Source organism: Drosophila pseudoobscura, chromosome 4 (assembly GCF_009870125.1).
Source record: "Drosophila pseudoobscura strain MV-25-SWS-2005 chromosome 4, UCI_Dpse_MV25, whole genome shotgun sequence".
NCBI classification, from domain to species: Eukaryota; Metazoa; Arthropoda; class Insecta; order Diptera; family Drosophilidae; genus Drosophila; species Drosophila pseudoobscura.
In genome coordinates, this window is record NC_046681.1 from 15,701,240 (window position 1) to 15,720,042 (window position 18,803).

The 18,803-nt window shown below is 41.2% G+C and overlaps 2 protein-coding genes across 13 annotated transcripts in view; one reads left to right on the forward strand and one right to left on the reverse strand.

The window, feature by feature from the left end:
• Lar (tyrosine-protein phosphatase Lar) overlaps positions 1–18,803 on the forward strand; it is a 153,646-nt gene that overhangs the window by 122,109 nt on the left and 12,734 nt on the right. For 6 of the 12 annotated variants that reach the window (XM_015181500.2, XM_015181505.2, XM_015181509.2 and 3 more), the window contains 9 exons: positions 4,857–5,093; positions 5,152–5,298; positions 5,354–5,629; positions 5,906–5,929; positions 12,598–12,698; positions 13,350–13,542; positions 14,618–14,768; positions 14,830–14,966; positions 17,779–18,075. In XM_015181500.2, coding sequence (XP_015036986.1) covers positions 4,857–5,093; positions 5,152–5,298; positions 5,354–5,629; positions 5,906–5,929; positions 12,598–12,698; positions 13,350–13,542; positions 14,618–14,768; positions 14,830–14,966; positions 17,779–18,075 — 1,563 coding nt within the window. Of the gene's footprint in view, positions 1–4,856; positions 5,094–5,151; positions 5,299–5,353; positions 5,639–5,905; positions 5,930–12,597; positions 12,699–13,349; positions 13,543–14,617; positions 14,769–14,829; positions 14,967–17,778; positions 18,076–18,803 lie in introns of all 12 variants that reach the window. The other 6 variants (XM_015181507.2, XM_015181504.2, XM_002133303.3 and 3 more) reach the window with 3 other exon arrangements.
• scw (screw) lies at positions 3,289–4,624 on the reverse strand. The gene has a single exon (XM_001355811.4). The coding sequence runs from the start codon at positions 4,576–4,578 to the stop codon at positions 3,376–3,378; it is 1,203 nt and encodes a 400-aa protein (XP_001355847.4). The 5' UTR covers positions 4,579–4,624; the 3' UTR covers positions 3,289–3,375.

Consider the following 18,803-nt stretch of genomic DNA (forward strand, 5'->3'; position numbering starts at 1 on the left):
CCACGCAACAAAACACGACATCCATCCAGACTGCCAGCCAGCCAAATGGCCATGCACTAAAAAAAACCCCGCAGCAATCTACCTACAGCATACATCATTTTCGTAGTAGTTTCGTTGTTGTGTTGTTTACCCTGCCAGGGGGTATTATGATTAGGGAAGAGATGTTTGCAAAGCAGAAAAGGGAATTCCATATTATTCAACGGCAGCGATGCGTGGGGGAGAGAGAAAGATGGTGCCACTGTCTCTGAGTTCATTCTCTCCCTTGGCTGCTAAGCCACACTGGGAGAGAGCTAAAGCCGAGATACTCAGACTCTGTGAACTTGTTTTCCATTCAGAGATCCCATAGAAACGATCGATCTGCAAAGGGTATTATTGTCATCAAGCCCTTCTCTTGTTTTTCTTGCATGCTCTTTTACTTTTTACCATGAAAAGGGAAAGCAAAGGTAAATAAAAATATACATACTCGTAAAAAAATATGGCTCTAGGTGTGCGGCAAAGCGATTTTGCAACATTTAGCATACAGGTTGACTATTTTCTCTTTTGATAAATGGATAGACATGGACGTAGGGCTTTGATTTTCTATAGGGGTTTCGATTTGAGCAGAATGAAAGTACTTAAATATTTTAATAAATTAAGTAACACATTTGTCCGACTTTTAGCTGATCCTCAAGACAGGGATGCCACACATAAAATAGTTCGTTTTCAGCTACAGAAGCTATAGAAATTTGTATAAGTTTTCGTATATTTTTTAATTAATTAATTATGAAAATTCATATTCCCAACTAAAATCCAACAGAAGCCAATAAAATAGTTTTCAAGTGAATAAATTCTTATGTTTCCACAGGAAAACTCTTACTCCTTTAGGCATCTCCTCTTGGGGCAGCAGCCCCTGGTTTCTATCTGTTTTATTGGCGCCGCAAGAACACGAGTCATTAAAATGATTCACTCAACTGTAGCCAGGGTCTATTGTTGTATCTGGTTATTGTCATGGCTTATTTATATACGTAAATCCACATTTTTTTGCTCGATGCAGCAACATTTTACAGAGCTATTTACTTGACACTTTTATACATATGTATTAGCTGCTACTCCCCATTCCAATAATATAATATTATTCGCGTAGAAGGGTGACACATTTCGTGAATATTTTATTTATTTTATTACTCGTGAATGATGTTTGGAATTGCTTTAATTTAAACAGACCGGCATGCCAAATAAGAGACAATTCACGCATGAACGAGAGTCAATAATATTATAAATAGATTGGAATTTTTATAATAATTTTGGGGCTAAGGGATGGGACATTCGAGGCTTTACACATACAACTATTTATTTCCCTTCATTCTAAGGCATATCCCTTCAATACTCTTTCATCAATTATTGAAAACTATCCACGATTAAGGTAAAACCAAAAAAAAATTCTGTAATTTAAGCTCTTCACTTCATTTAATCCAGATCAATTTTCCTGGCCTACATGTAACGTACAAAATGTCAGCAATAAATAATTAAACGATAATATTGCATATGTATGAAAAAAAAAGTCTACATATTTTTCCACAAATTAATTGTCATATTTCATGCAGATTTTAAATTTGCGCTTACCTATGCACACACACACACACACAAACACCCACATATTCGCATATATCGCATAAATATTTGCATGTGAATATTAAATTGAGGTTCCTGATTAATCGTATGAGAGGGAAAATTGAATATCGAACTCAACAAGATTAATTTTGAACACACAGACAGAGAGAGAGAGAGAGAGAGTGAGAGAGAGGGACTGAGTGTGTGTGGAAAATGCGGAAAATTCACTCTAGTTTCATTCAAAATTCTCACCTCAAATTTTTGTGGCAGAAAATACGCGTATGGTATAGATTTTGTTAAATAAATGATGGCATTAGCTGAAAGTCAAGTCAAACAAATCATTTTGATACTCTATGAAGTGTGGTTCCATGATTTTAAAGATATCTTTGGCAGAGAAATTGGAAAGAAATATCATGGTGTTCTCTTCTGCAAAGCTCCATTGGAAGAGAGGGAACAATCGACTATCAGACAGGTGCTGGAGGAAACATTGTTATAGGTTTTGTAGATATTCACAAAATACTGCAATTTACACTGTAATTTCTTTTGGATGGCTATATCCCATGGCAATGGATCTGCAACCGTATCTAAACATTTGGTCGCTGAAATACCCTTCTCTTTTGGTTCCCCTTCTTTTATTATTTCCTCAGGCATTACCCTTTTGAAATAATAATCAAAGACTAATTAGAAAGCGCAATCAAATGCCATAATTTTATGCCTTTTGATATACCCACTCACGGAAAAAAAAATCAGTACCAAATGGCCAGCGGGCTATTAAACAAATTGTGTGCCACGAAAAATTGTATGCGTAAATGTTGATTTAAAAGCTTCTGAATAGATTAACTGCTGGAGAGAGTGGCGAATGGCGAGTGGATTGTTGATTGTATTTGCGTAAATTTCATGTGCGGGGCTCTCCCCCTGTCGTATATCATTGTTTATTAGTCATATAAATATAATGCCAAAGTGAAGGAAGTTTATGAGCTTCCCCTGCCGCCGCCCGGCCGGGCGCTTACTCTTCTGCTGCCTAAGCCACACACAAGGCCGCTGCTCCTCCGCTCCCCTGACATGTGTGTGTCATTCACATTAGCGTAATACCCCGGAAAAGCGGAAAAGCGAATATCCCCAATATTTAATAGATGCGTGTGCCTGCCTGCCGCCTTCCTGCCCCTCTGGTGTCTTACTTTTCGAAGAGATTGCAGTGCTCTTTTTGTGTGTGTGTGGAAGAGTGTCGTAAAATTTATACGGTCTTTAAAATCATATAAAAAGTGTTAATTTTCCATGTGTTGCTTCGCCGCCGCACAGCGGAGGAACTCCCCGGAATGGGATCTGGAAATGGAAAAGCAAGGTGAATCGGGCAGAGTTTTTATGAGGCAATGAGGATAATGTGCGGGGCCCTCGACTATTAAAGTGATGTGTGGAGATAAACAAACATCATTTGACTTTCAAATTTATTGATAAATCTAAGATCTTATGACTACCCCCAACAAACCCTTAAACCGATGCTTCGTACGACCCCAAAGGTCGTAACATGCACACATAAAAGGTATAGAGGAAAAATGTATAGCGGAAATGTAAATAAGAAATCGATGTCTAGAACTGTGGCTAATGAAAACGTTCCATGAAGTGCAAAAATTTGTAAAGGAACTACTCCAAAAATGTACAAGAAATTCTCCACCATAAACGAACTGATTTGATAGAAAATTGCAAAGATATCTTAAACCAATTTATAGATTTATTTACATTAAAACATAGCTTAAAATTATATTAAATAAAAGTGCCACCGCAATCCTAGTGACAACCACACTCTTTGGCCACGGATTTCTGGTATTTGGTCAGATCAATTATGTCCTCACTGAGATATCTCAGTATGGTAATCGATCCCAGGACAGTGGGCACACAGCAGGGCTTGGGCAGATGCGGCTGCTTCAGATGCATCAGGGTCTGGACGATGGCATGATTGGTGGCATTCATTTTGGTGCCCAGCGGGAAATTGCAGCCACCGCCGCAGAAGTATGCCTCGAATTTCTTTGGGGCAATCACCCAGTTGTGCATCTGAAGCTCCTTGAAGTCCACAGTGAAATTCAGACGCTCGCAGGATTGTGGTGGCTTGTACAGGTCCATGGGCGGTGGCGGGGGACGTTGGGGCGGGCTGTTGGCCCTGCGCTTCTGCAGATCCCGCTTGAAGCGGAGTTTCTGTATTTTGACAAGGAGTTCGGGTCCATTGAAGTATCCCACGATGAAGGGCTCCTGGCTGGAGCGACTGGCCGCAGGGGGCACCAAGCCGGCAGCAAAGGTGCTCAGATGAGAATCGCCAATGGAGAAGCGGAGCTCGTGACGCTGCTGGAGGCTTCTTCCGAAAAGCCAGGTTCGCAGAGTGGGAGTCAAATTGAACTCCAACCATCCTCTATGGCTGGTTGTGGTGTTCACGGAACCCAGAATCTGGTAGGAGTAATCCGGTCGATTGTCGAGTCTTCTGTAAACAGACACCGTCATGTTGTCTCTCCTGTCCACTAGACTCTCCTGCTTGTAGACCCTTAGCATGGCCTGAACGAGTGTCAGATCCGCTGGCACATCATTCGTATTGAAGGTTATATGGAGGTCCAAGTCATTTGAATGATCCTCTGGCTTCACACGACTCGAAAATGTTAGAATGCTGTTGCAGCTGGCAATCTCCTGGCGATCCTCATTGGATATCAGTATGTCATCATCCAGGGATCGCTTGTGCCGCTGATGGAGCACCTCTTCGGGTTCTTGTCCCTCGTTGATTTCGTTGTAGACTTCCAGCAGAAATTTGGAGGCAGAATTGTGGAGATTCGGTTGTGCCTGACGTCGAGGACGATCGCCCAAATCCAAAAGATCAATCATCTCCATTTGTTCGCTCAGAGGACGAGTGTCATAGATGGGCGGCGTCTCCATGTGATGGTTGATGTCTATGTAGGTGCTGCTCATCACGCAGCTGGCGAGGGCCAGTAATAGGAATGGAATAAACATGATGTTTACTGTCAGAGTGATCGGTAGAGAGTGAGTTCTGTGATGGAAGAACGAGGACTTTTAAAGGTGATTTAGGTAGGAAATACTCTTCGGAACAGGTAGAGGAAAGGGTTAATAAAGGCTTTAATATAGATCTTCTTTTGGGATACCAATTGGTTGAGGCTTAGGATATGTGTTCTTTGAGAACAGGTAACTTTTATAAGGACAGACAATATAATAATCTCCAAAAACCCTTCTATAACCCATCTAACGAATCTCTGTTCATCTTTTTGTTTCAGGTTTCTTGCAAATCGAAAATAGTCGCGAAGAGGACCAAGGCAAATACGAATGTGTGGCCGAGAATTCCGTGGGTACCGAGCACTCGAAGGCCACCAATTTGTATGTGAAAGTACGTCGTGTGCCACCCACCTTTTCGCGCCCGCCAGAGGCCATCAGTGAGGTGATGCTGGGAGCAAATCTGAATCTATCCTGCATTGCTGTAGGATCCCCAATGCCGCATGTCAAGTGGATGAAGGGCAAGTGCCATACAATTCTATATAGAAATGATGATCTAATATCCTATACATCCTTTAGGTGCCCTTGATCTAACACCGGAGAACGAGATGCCAATTGGTAGGAATGTCCTGCAGTTGATCAACATTCAAGAGAGCGCCAACTACACTTGCATTGCGGCCTCCACTTTGGGGAATATCGATTCCGTTTCGGTGGTTAAAGTGCAATGTAAGTAGGAGTATCTTTTGAAGAGAAATGTATCTAATGTTTCGTGTATCTACAGCCCTTCCTACAGCCCCCACCGATGTGCAGATCTCTGAGGTGACCGCCACTTCGGTGCGTCTGGAGTGGTCGTACAAGGGTCCCGAGGACCTGCAATACTATGTGATCCAATACAAGCCGAAGAATGCCAATCAGGCCTTCAGCGAGATCAGTGGCATCATCACAATGTACTATGTGGTGCGTGCTCTGAGTCCCTACACGGAGTACGAGTTCTATGTGATAGCCGTGAACAATATTGGACGGGGTCCGCCCTCGGCCCCAGCGACCTGTACCACCGGTGAGACAAGTGAGTATCGAACAATCAGAGAGATTATTCCTTTAAAAACTATCATTTAACTAACTGCCGACTGTCTTTGTCTTTGTCTCTTTATGCTGCTGCTGCCACACAAAAAAAAAAGGATTTTCAAGCAATTTTATTTTGAATTTCTAGATTTCTAGACTTTCCTTAGATGCAATTTTTATTTTCTTTGTGCGGAACGGTACTAAACCCTTTTCGAATATGTTCTCTCTCTTTTCCCCTCTCTTTTCTTTGCGCTTTCCTCTCCACCCTTAGGCGATTTCTCTTTTGGTGGCACAAGTAAGTATCCATCCGCTTGGCAAACAAAATTTTATGGCTGGCCAAAAAATGGCCAAAACAATTTCAATAACAATTGTTGAGCAGCGGAAAATCCTCAATACCCGACCAGAAATGGTTCGAAAAAAGGGCTGGAAACGGGGGGCGAAAGTAAAGGAAGAAAAGGGCATAAAAAGAAAGTAAAAAAGGAAGAAAGCGGAATAACAAGTAGCTAGATAGAATCAAAGGTAAATGCAATGCTCTGGAAATCGTTGCATACGCAGCTGCGGGTAAAGTCTCGTCTCTGATGTTCTCTGATGTATGTGACGTGGCAGTGTGCCAGGAAGGGGAGGGGAGGGGATGAACCTCCCTTCTTCCTTCGGTCGATAGGCAGCTGCCAGTCGCTGCCTTTTCCACACTTTTTTCATACCCTTGGAAGGCAGCTGCCAGTCGCACTTTTCCATGCCCTAGAAATTAATACAATGATTTTTAGCAGATCTTGGACATTAGATGAAGGAGAGACCACATTTTGGAAACTATAAGGAATATACTCATTTGTTCCTGATTGGAATTTGCCTGGGTTTTCAGTTAGTCAGTATTCTAACTCTTTCTATGCCAAAGTACTGTTCTTTTTCTAAAAAAATGGTATAGCTCTAACCATTAAAGATCGAGCTACATAATCATAGAAGTAGCTTCCATCGTTGTCAGGCCAAAAATAAGTATTTGTGCGGAAAGAATCGAATCAGTCTCTCCTTAATTTACTTATACATCCTTCTACATCAATTGCCTATATCGTAAATCACTAAATCGTATTGTTCTTACAGATACCATCGTCCGAAAAGCTAATTTTGGGTGGAAAAACATTTTCTATTCCTGCAACTAAACCAATCATACATAAAACATCTATTGGTATATATAAACTCAGCCTAAAATAACTGAATTTGGTTCCATATATCAACCAAATAGTTCCCAAAGCAGGGAATGTTCGAAGGACTGATCTTTTGTATGAAGTATTTCATTTCTGATTCTGAAGATAATCCAAAGCAAAGTCCACTACTACTTAGCAGTTTAATTTGTAATACAAATCGTATGATCTTTCATAGAAAGCATGTACTTTCCAGGGTATCCATTCATTCTCTACCACAAAACTATTCTTTCCTTCTTGTGTGTTCCGCTTTGCGTCTGCCCCGCAAACAACGCATAAAGTTTGCATTGTTATGCGTTCGTTTGAATGCGCTTTGGAGTCTTTGTGTGGGGGAACATGGTGCATGGCGGTTGGGGGCATGTACTCCTGTATGCGTGCCCCTCTTCCGTGCATGCAACGTTCAGCTCCTAGCCCTGCCAATTGCGCGTAAGCGTGCGCTTGTCTGACATGCCTTTCCGCCTGATACGCCCTGCACGGACGAGTTTTTTTTTCATGCAGCAGCAGTAGCGAGCACCAGCAGCAGCATGTCGTATAAAAGTTGAAAACTTTTATTGCTGCAATTATGCTTATCGCTTGCCCAATATCGTTTCGAAATATTATTTCGATAGCAACGTTTATGGGCAAAGGCACAGGGCCACAGGATAGAGGAGGCTACAGGCAGACAGTGCGATTCGGAGGAGTATCATCATCCGCAGGTCAGAGGCAATGCTTAACACGTGTCATTTGGTTTAGGTAGCAGCTGAGCCAAGAGCCAAGGCCCACTTGGGGTGCTGGATAATCCTGCAGCTTTGTTTATGGCCCTGTAACCGTACACTACCAAAGTGGCAAAGTACATTAACCGAATGGAGAAGTATTGTAAGGTCCAGCAGCTGAGGTTGCGAGTGAAGCACCTGAGACTCAGAGGACTCCTTCCGAACTGGCAGAAGGATGAAGATTGGTTTTAAAGTGTTGTTTGAAAAACATTTTTACTACTTTTTAGTAACAGAATAATCGAGTAATTAATCAAGTAATGGAGTATTAGGACACCAGTTGAGGATTTTAATGATTGATGCAATTTAGAATCATTTAAAGTATTTTATGTACTATTTTCTACTTTATAATTTACTCTATAAACGTACATCGTAGTACTCGTAGGTAGATAACAGCCTCAAAGAAATAGGTAGATGTGGCACTGCAGATCTTTTACTAAAGAGGAAGCTTCATTATTTCTAGAAAAAACATACTCGGAATGAAGTAAAGAAAACACTTATCTTCTAGGTCTCGAAACCTCTCCAAAAGTAATACACGAATGTTTTCTATAAATGATATCTAGGAAACAACTACAGAGAAGTATTTCCTCTCATAAAACTATGCAGAAAGCCTACTCTCACGTTAAATATAACAAAAATACGATCAAACGCCTCACGCGTCATGCGGCAATGCCCCTCTGTCGCTTGGCTGTGGGGCGTTTAGCGTCTCTGTCTGGAATACCTTGGAAGTGCGGCGCTTTGCGCTACTGCCTGGAATCCCTTCGCAAAAGCTTTTTCTATTATATTTCAATTGAAATGCACTCGAAAAATCTCCAACAAATTGAGGTGCCATCCAATTGTAGTATTCTTTATTAGATTTACATACAAAATAAGATACCAAAATGTAGCAAATATTTATAGACATTTAAGCAATTTCTTTGCAAAGGTTACACCATTCCTTTTGCTAAGTTCAAGGACTACCTTTTAGCTTCGTTATTCTAAAGCTATTACCATGCGAAATAATCAAATATAAAAGACAAAAGTCTTGCCCCGAATCACAATATTTGTTCAGCACCGGAATATGGAGATATGACAGAGAGAGAGTGAGAGAGAGAGGGACAGGGAGAGGGAGAGACCTGCACTTTGGAAACCTAACAATTATCCAGGGCATCACCTTACACTGCTCCGCTCGACTCGTCGTAAGGACATCCCCGTACCCCGGCCCATCTCCTCCGAATGGATGGATGGAAGGACAAATATTCGTATTTCAAGACAGCTGCAGAGCAGCACTTGAGCGCCGTAATCAAAATTTACCTTTAAAGTGTCGGAAGGAGGGGCAGGTTAAGGCAGGACGGCCCAGGGCAAGCCTTTAACAGATCCTTTCGTCATGTAATCGGTTATATGGGCTGCACATGCTCCTCCAGACTCGCATAGCATCTATGATTCTCAGTAGAGGAGTGTGGGTGGATGCTGGGCGCTGTTCGCTGCTGCTGGGGGGAGGCAAGAATTTAGTGCCATGTACTTCTATAAGGAGTAGGCGTGTGCGCAGGCATGCAAGGGATACATATTAATGGAGCGTATCCGTATGTAATGTATATGCCCTTAAATGCAGCTTACGTGACGCTCTCTCTCCACTCTCCTTCCCCCACCACTACCACTTATCCACAAACGTGGGCTAAGAGGAAGCCCAAGCAAGCACACATTTTTAGCCTCAATGTGTGGGTATCCTACGGATACGTTTGTGTATCCGAGCTGCATGCAAATCTTGGCTATAACCAGGCAATGGACACACACACACGAACACCCCACTGACGCAGCCAGGAGGCAGGGGCAGTGGCAGTGGCATCGGCACAGGCTCATCCTGGGGTAGTAGCACTTGTGTAACAGATGAGATGACTGCGATATAAATTGTGGATAAAACTGCTGCAGCGCTTGTAGATATTGCAGCAGAAATTGTGAGAAATTGGAATTTATTGATTGCCCATTAACCAATTGAGGGAAACGCATATACTCGTATAAAAATACATATATCGACACACGGATGCACATGCACTGCACTGAAAATCATGTTCCAGAATGCAGTTTTTAATCATAAAAAGGCAGATATATAAATTTGATTGAAAATGCCAGCAGAAAAGGAGATGTACAATCACGAATGAAGGGATTTTTACCAGGAAAGTTATATCTATTCCTTTACGGATCATTATTGAGACGTTTCCAGATTCGAAGAGTATAGAATCCATAATGTATACCGGCTATAATTTCTACCGACTGGATATAGGATATATATTAAATGAAAGTCCGAATATTGAGCTCTAAAAAATTATATAAACGAGGGGGAACGTTGTGAGTTGCTGCGAACACCGCAACTCTAAGGTTATACCCGATACTAAGTCAGTATGGCTCTCCTCCGGCAGACGCCGCTAATATTTAACGACACGACAAAGAGTGCGTGCGAGAGAGACAGAAAATCAGTCTGAGCGTGACGTCGGGCGCTGCGTAGCCACTGCAAATTGATTTGTTCCTTTTGGCTAAAAAAATGGTCTGATCTGATCCAGATTCAGCAATCTAATAGATATGGTCATTATCTATGATTCTGCGTTTTTAGTTTTCTCAAATCTGCAATATTGTGGATGCAACAGATTTTCGTCCTTTGTGGGGGCGGATGGGGGTGGGGCGAAATTCTGAGATATACGTTTTATAGTGACATCTTAAAGGAGTGTGTGCACCAAATTTGGTTACTCTAGCCTTAATAGTCTCTGAGATTTGTGGTTGCCTCAGATTTTCGTCCTTTGCGGGGGCGGAAGGGGGTGTGGCGAAATTTGGACAGGAAACGGTCAAGGTCCGATATCACAGGAGTGTGGATACCAAATTTGGTTGCTCTGGCTTTTATAGGTTCTGAGATCCTTGAACTCATATTTTGCAATTGGCAAAACCGACCATGAAACCTGTGTGTTAGAGTGAGACAGAGCGAGAAAGAGTGAAATTGTTTTCGTGATTCTGGCTGTATTATTTATACGATCTGGTTCAGATTTTGCACTCTAAAAGATATAGTCATCTTCTACGATTCTGCGTTTTTAGTTTTCTCGTATCGTCGAAATTGTGGATGCCACAGATTTTCGCCCTTTGTGGGGGCGGAAGTGGGCGGGGCAAAGTTTTGAAATATTTTTGGAGCAGTGACATATCACAGAAGTCTGGATCCAAAACATCGTTGCTCTAGCTCTTATAGTCTTTGAGCATTAGGCGCTGAAGGGGACGGACAGACGGACAGACGGACGGACGGACAGACAGACAGGGCTCAATCGACTCGGCTATTGATGCTGATCAAGAATATATATACTTTATAGGGTCGGAAACGATTCCTTCTGGACGTTACACACATCCACTTTTACCACAAATCTAATATACCCCAATACTCATTTTGAGTATCGGGTATAAAAATGGATTATACATAATCCATTATATATGTACGTACTTTCTCTAGCTGCTTGTGTTAAGAAGATCCAGTTCTTATATTTGATATATCCATTAATAAATAGTACTGATACTAAATAGATACTTATGGTATATACCAACATCTAGATATCAATTATCACAATTGGATAACTTCATTTGTTGGAATCATGGTTTATCCCATAAGATTCCCTTTCCTTTGAAATAAGTTCAAGGGAATATGCCTTTTTCCGTACCATATTATTCTAATCTATTCTCATTTATCTCCAGTGTACATGCCGATCGGCCAGTAGAATGTGGAATGGAGTGATAGATACGTTCCACTAATTAGCATTCATGTGTGGCAGAATGGCAGATTCGCAGAAGGGGGGAAGCAGAAGCAGCAGGCAGCAAGCAGCTTCTGGCAATGCGGCCGAGGCTTCTAATTGCGGCTCCGACCCGGACTCCGGCTGTGAATGCAGTTGTCCGGCAAATTTGATGCCCGTGCAAATGCATTGCACAAAATTATAGCAGAGCTTCAAGGGGAAGGATGCTAGGAGCTACTGGTGGAATGGGGGTTGATAAATCATTGTTGTGCGTGTGCGTGTGTGTGTGTGTATGTGTGGGAGACAACAAAAATCAGTTTATAAATGCAAAATTCGCACTATAATGGCCGCCAGGCTTCGACGCGCCATAACAATTTCCGAAATTTTCGTGGGGGCCAAAAAGTATATTTCGCACCCGCAGAATTCTGACGTTTCTTCCAATCTCAAAATGCAATATGAAATACGAAATGGACGCCCCCGCCCCAACGTGGAAAAACAAATTGTGATGGATGGGGATTGTTTGCACTGCGAAACATTTGTGTGTGGATTTTCCCAACCCCCAACCCCCGACCCAGCCCCCAGCCCTAATGCCAACCCCTAGCCGTCCGTACACGTGTCCGCTTCTGTCCCACTTATTTTCTCCTAGTTTCTGTGTGTTTGATAATGGTCTACGTGCGGCCTGGGTATTTGTGTGTGTTCGATTTTCCCCCAGAAAACGCTTAAAATCATTTAACGAAATTGCATATTTATGAATTTGCAGCTAAGCGAAATTATGGTCAGCATAAAACCATATTTAAAACATATTTAATGTCGGATATTGGGATGAAATTATGGCTAAATACTTGGTTTTAATTGCGGAAGAAGATTAAAGACTAGGCGGAAAGGCAGAGAAATGGGTTTTAAATCTAACATCTAACAAAAAAGAGGTTCAGACATAGGAAATATAAATAATATGTATGTAAGAAGGGATTTTTGAAGAGCTAAAGAACCCAAACCACAGAAATAATCAATTAAAATAGTCATTGAAATCACTTGAAACCCATGAGGTCCTTAACCTTTTTAATATCCTGACTTAAGAGCAGTCTCTGGGTGAATTATCACCTGCTTTCCCTGCAGTACCCTCCTCTCCGCTGCTCCAAATAGTTTTTCATTAGACTTGAAATAAATTTCCCTCAAACATTTTCGCTTACCAAAGTCGGATGTCTAAAGTGGTTTTTCCGGGCCCATTCTTTTACCATTGCCATGCTAATATTCTACCATATATTCTTTGTGCATTTTCAGAAATGGAAAGTGCACCACGTAACGTTCAAGTGCGGACGCTCAGCTCGTCCACGATGGTTATTACCTGGGAACCCCCGGAGACGCCCAATGGACAAGTGACCGTAAGTACCGGGCATCAAGTGCGCATATTAAACGTAAGATCCACCAGACTGCGACTACGACTGCGAATGGGAGGCCTGAATCCAGGATCCTGTGTCCTGTGGCTGCAGGGTCCTGGGGCCAAGCGACGCACTTTGTCACGTCAGAGTCGTCTGATGGGACGGATGGAGAGGGCTAGCCAAAGGGAAATTGGCAAAATGCCGTTGGCCATGTTCTGTGGGGCCCCGGACCCCCCCTTTGAATGCAAATCCGAAGCACCTTTCCAGCCCACAAATCCGAATCACCTTTCCACCGCACAGACCGAAGCAATCCCTTCCACAGACTCCCCGTACCTCCCTCCCTCCCTCGGCAATCCTTGAATGCAAATCCGAACCTCCTTTCCACACAGACGAGACGACGGCAATTGTTGTGGTCTCTGCCTGGTCCTTCTGCCGCTGCTGCTGCTGCTCCTGCTGGTTGCAGGATGCAGGCAGGAGCTATTATAAAGTTCACAAATCTATGACCACTCGGTCATATATCATTTTCTGGTTTATCAGTTAATGAAAGGTGAATTTCGGATTTGGATTTGAATTTGAATTTGAATTTCTGCAAATGAATTTACATTTTACACAACGCTCTCTCTAAGCCCAATCTCTCTGACCCTCTTTTAACAGGGCTATAAGGTGTACTACACAACGAATTCGAACCAACCGGAAGCCTCATGGAACTCACAAATGGTCGACAATAGCGAGCTGACAACAGTATCGGAGCTGACACCCCATGCCATCTATACGGTTCGTGTGCAGGCCTATACCTCAATGGGAGCCGGTCCCATGTCCACGCCCGTACAGGTGAAGGCCCAGCAAGGTAAGAGAAGAGTCCAAGTTAAGCCAAATTGATTGGGCAATCAGCTTCAATTAGGCACATGACATAGCACATGCGTTACGCACGAGCATACGATGGAGCATTGATGATGCGTGGCCGATGCATTTTGAATGGAACGACAGACAGACAAACCGTCCCACACACACACACATTTCGCAATTTCATTGCTCCAACTCAATCGAGCCCCACCCCACAAAACCCCCCCCCACATAGATCACACCAATTATTTAATTATAATGCAAAATGTCAAGCACAAACGTGTGTCCATTCAATGAAATATTTAACTCTCTCTCGCTCTCGCTCTCTCCTCGGACACACATTCGATTATATCTACGGGAATATTCATTAACTCGAAGGCAATTGCATTTTGTCTGCTTTCTGGCCATTTCTGGGGTTGGGGGCAGCATAAATCTGTACGTAAGTATAGGCTTAATCCGGGGCGTGGTCATTCGTAGTAGTGACTTACTGTCATTGGATGTCCTGTTCGGGTGTCCTGTCTGGTGTCTGTGGCCTTCTTAACTTTGGCAATAACTAAACAACTCGAGAGGTTTTCCCAACTTTGAACTGTTTTCTGGTGGGGCCAAGTGTCTGTTGCCATTTGGGTCAGACATCTCTCCGAGGAATCTAAGCCAATAATAAACCATTTACAATGTACAAATGTACTCGTACATGCAATGTTTTCAAAGCCTTAAATTGATTCATCAAAGACAGGCCCCTCCCGCATCTCCAGCATTGTGGAGTATAAATAATTTTGGAAATTGTCAATCATTTAGTTGGAGAAGGGGACTGTGGGACTGGGGGACTGGGGGACACATCTCTCAATCAATTGCCAATGCAAAAACCAAACAAAATGCTGCAGCACCAGCAGCCAGCGCTGTGGCCTGTCATTCCATCAATCTGTGTGGGGAATCAGCAACATCAGCATACAAATATCACATTGCCGCACATTGATTTGTTTGTATTTTATTTAATTTCCGTAATTTCCGTTTCATTATTACCACCAAAATCCTGAAAAACCCAAATGCCCGATGATGCTGCGTGTGTCCGCCTACAAAAGGTGTGCCATCGCAACCGAGCAATTTCCGGGCCACCGATATCGGCGAGACCGCAGTCACACTGCAATGGTCGAAGCCTACGCATTCCAGCGAAAACATTGTTCACTACGAGCTCTACTGGAATGACACATATGCCAATCAGGCACATCACAAGTGAGTATTTGAATACATTCCATTCGTAATCTGAGACATTCAATCAATCCAAAACTTGTAGGCGCATTTCGAACTCCGAATCGTATACGCTGGATGGTCTGTACCCTGATACCCTCTACTATATCTGGCTGGCAGCACGATCCCAACGGGGCGAAGGGGCCACCACACCGCCCATACCAGTACGCACCAAGCAATATGGTAAGTTCATATTCAACCGATCTCTGATTCCCCATATTGTATTTCCATAAGTTAGGTGTCGCCAAAAGCAAACCGTCGTAGTCGTACAATTTTTTCTATAAGTTTAAGTACAACACGGTAACAGATGTTTGATTTTCGCAAAACATATTTCCATAAATACTACATATACGATATACCTATACCTATATGATATATACTATATACATAAACATACGCCTTATATACTAAATGTAGTTCAGTAACCCAAATATCCCACAAAAATCCCCACCCCCTCTATAAAGTGTTTGTTTGAGTGCGTGAATCCGAATATATTCCTGAGTATTCTTCTGCTTACGTGGAAAAAGGTAAACTCTGTATGAATGATTGTGAATATGATTGAATCGGGTCGAGTGTGAAGTGAGTTTTGCACTTGCCCACATAAACATATATATTTACTGCATAATCGTATAAATATAATCATATATATTGTAGGATTTGTGATTGTTCTGGTTCCATTGCAAGTTAGATTTAAGGCTTAGTTGTGTATTAGTATTCTAGCTCAACTTATACACAAACCACACAACATGGAATACTATATGCAATACATAAATAGACTGTAAAAACCCTACACAGATTATATATACTATACATAATTAGATATGCCCATAAATACATATAGAATAAGATACTACATATAGCATTACACAACCACAAAGAATAATGAAGTGATCTCTAGAGGGAGGCCTTGACAGATTGCAGAAAGTTTGGGAGATTTATATAGAGAATGAGAAATAATAGAATTAAAGAAAACATGTAGAACTTCATAAGCGACTTCATTTAATCATCTATTTTTAGTGAGCATCGTTTATAAATATATAAGAGAGCTGTAACTTCTTTTAAAAAAAGTCAAAAATAACCCATAAAACTCTATAAAGTACTATTGTACCCTAAAAGTACCCTATATGACTCCGAAGTGTCAAATTCCATTGAAGAAACTCCAAATTGTTGATTTATAAAGTCTTAAGCTCATTAGAAATGTCAGAATCCACAATTATTCTCATTAAATCCATGGATTAAATTTTAAATTAAATGCCAATGGCAAAAGTTCAAGTTTATATTTTCCTCACTTTTCTCCTTGATACCAAAGATTAATTAATTAATTCTGTTGGTCTATAAAATGTCTTACATCCCCCACTGCTCTGCGATCTGTTCGACTTATCCAATTAGAAAACCAAAAACGCATTTAACAAGAGCCAACATCACACCAACATCACACCAGCCACACCACATGACACCGCAGGATAGAAAACCGACAACAGATTTGCCCCATAAACAACAGCCACAACGATATACCAAATCACCAAACACCTTTTCATTTGCAAATCCAAAGCAAATTGCATGAAAACGTAATGCCAGATAGAAAAAAAAAAAAAGAAAACCTGAACTGAACCGAATGGAATGGAAAACCAAACAATTATGGAATGCATATTCGGATTTGTGTGTGTTATTTAGCATGGCTCGATTATGGCCCCATTTATCATAGCTGCCTTTGAGTGTTAAATCATGTAAATTATGCCAAAACAATTTTCCAACTTTAGACCACTATTTAAGTGGCAAAATTCCTAATGCACATTGCACTCACTCCTGCACACTGCACTCCGCACTTCGCACTCCAGATGGACTGGATTGTAGACCACAGAAACCAAAACCAGAAATTCCTCTACTGAAACTCTCTACCTCTACCTCTCCCTCTCTCTCTCTCTCTATGTGTCTAGAAAATTGATTTTGAATGATATTTTAATAGAGCGATGGAGCGAAGACAACTGTCTGCTCGTCTGTCTGTCTGTCTGCTGCAGGAGAATATTTCCTTGTGGCAGTGTGGCATAAATATCACTTTTGGTTTTCATATTTGCACGTCTTGCATTTCCCTTCCGCATAATTGAAACATAAATTGGTTCTAATCCTAAGCGAATGCACAAACAATTCTTCAAGTTATTTTTAGTTTTAGTTTTAGTTCGAGTTAGAGTTTGAGTTTCAGTTTGGAAAGTGCTAGAATTGATATGATAGTTTCCTAATGACTTTTTATTGTTAGCACTCTCAAGTTTTGTGCTTTCGTTTTAATTAGTTGTAATATTTTATCCTTGAAAACTTTCGAATGCTCGAGTACTCTTAGATGTTGCAACTTTTGATATGTACATATATCTAAATCCCCCACCCCACATGGTTTATGCAAATTAATGTTTCTACCCCCCCTATATAATGTATGTGAATGTTGTGTGTAGCACCTATATATAGATCTTTTTTAAACCAATTTATATCCTTTTTTATAAGCTAAGCATGACTATGGGTTCCCGCTTCTCTCGTAGCTTCTCGCAGCTCGAAACAAATTTTCAGCTCAAAAAAGTCGTTACCAAAAAATATGCACCAAAGGAAAAAGGAGTCAACATTTATTTGCATAAACCATTGGATATACTATATGTCTTGATATTTGATTTTGATTTGATGATATTTATATCTATATTATATGCCTATCTCTAAACCATATTCTTTATTTTGATTATAATATTCATTTGCTTTTATGGCCTTTTCGTTTCATGTTACCCCCCGATTCGATTTTCGGTTTTGACATTTACTATTTTGTGTTTCCTACCGCTAATTGCTGAACTAAATGCTCATAACCAAAACAAATGTGTGTGTTCTTTGGCTATGCAAAAATCAACAATCAACAACCAACAACCAACAACCCACAATCAACATCCACATCAATCCAAACGAAATCCAAATCAAAATGCACACACAAAATACGTTCCGTTCCTCCCATCTATGTAATTAGTACCAGGTGCACCGCCCCGTAATATCACCGCCCTAGCCAGCAGCTCGACGACGATCGCCCTTAGCTGGCTACCGCCGCCCGTTGAGCGTTCGAACGGTCGGATCATATACTATAAGGTGTTCTTCGTGGAGGTGGGCCGCGAAGACGATGAGGCCACCACACTGACCCTCAATATGACCAGCATCGTACTCGACGAACTGAAACGCTGGACCGAGTACAAGATCTGGGTGCTCGCCGGCACCTCCGTCGGCGATGGTCCCCGCTCCCATCCGATCATTTTGCGAACCCAAGAGGATGGTATGTATGCCCATGACAATCTTACCTATGGCGTAAGTCTTACCTAAATCGATTTATCTTTTACGTTATCCACTTATTTATTTCTTTAAGATTATTTTACAAATTATGGTTTTATCCACTCTTAAGTTTAGTTTTACTTGTTCTTATGTTTTAATCCTTCCCCTGATCATACCATACATACCATATTATATTCAACCTCAAAACTAATCGAATTTTGTACAATTTTTGAATTTTGGTATCGAGAGCATTCCACCACAGGAGCAGCTAAGCACTATGGAGATCGTTAACCGATATATATAGCGATATATCTATATATACTCGTACTACATATTTTTTTGTCTACCAAAATTTACAATTTATCCTTGTGTTTAAAACCATATAATCCATATAGCTGTTGATCAATTTTTGAAATCAGCTAGAAGTTCTTTTTTGTTTTATTTAAAAGAAATTTACTTTGTAGTTTATTCCCTTTTATTATTTATAATCTTCTAAGGGAGATTCTTCAATGAAATTAAATCTATGCAGACTCAAAGATTCATCTGTTTTCTTTCTGTTAACATTAGCAGCATTTTGTTTCAAAGAGAATCCTAGAAAATGTTCATAGCATACTTCATACATTTCCTCTTGCTACTTCTGGATTCCTAGGGATCCTCCATTGATGATGAATTTTTGAATGTCTAGAGAACCAATTATTTCTTTAACATTTCCACCAACCATTTCTTGTTTTA

What these genes read in the sequence shown, in the direction of transcription:
- scw (XM_001355811.4), bottom strand. Translation starts at nt 4,578, where the DNA reads ATGTTTATTCCATTCCTATTACTGGCCCTCGCCAGCTGCGTGATGAGC.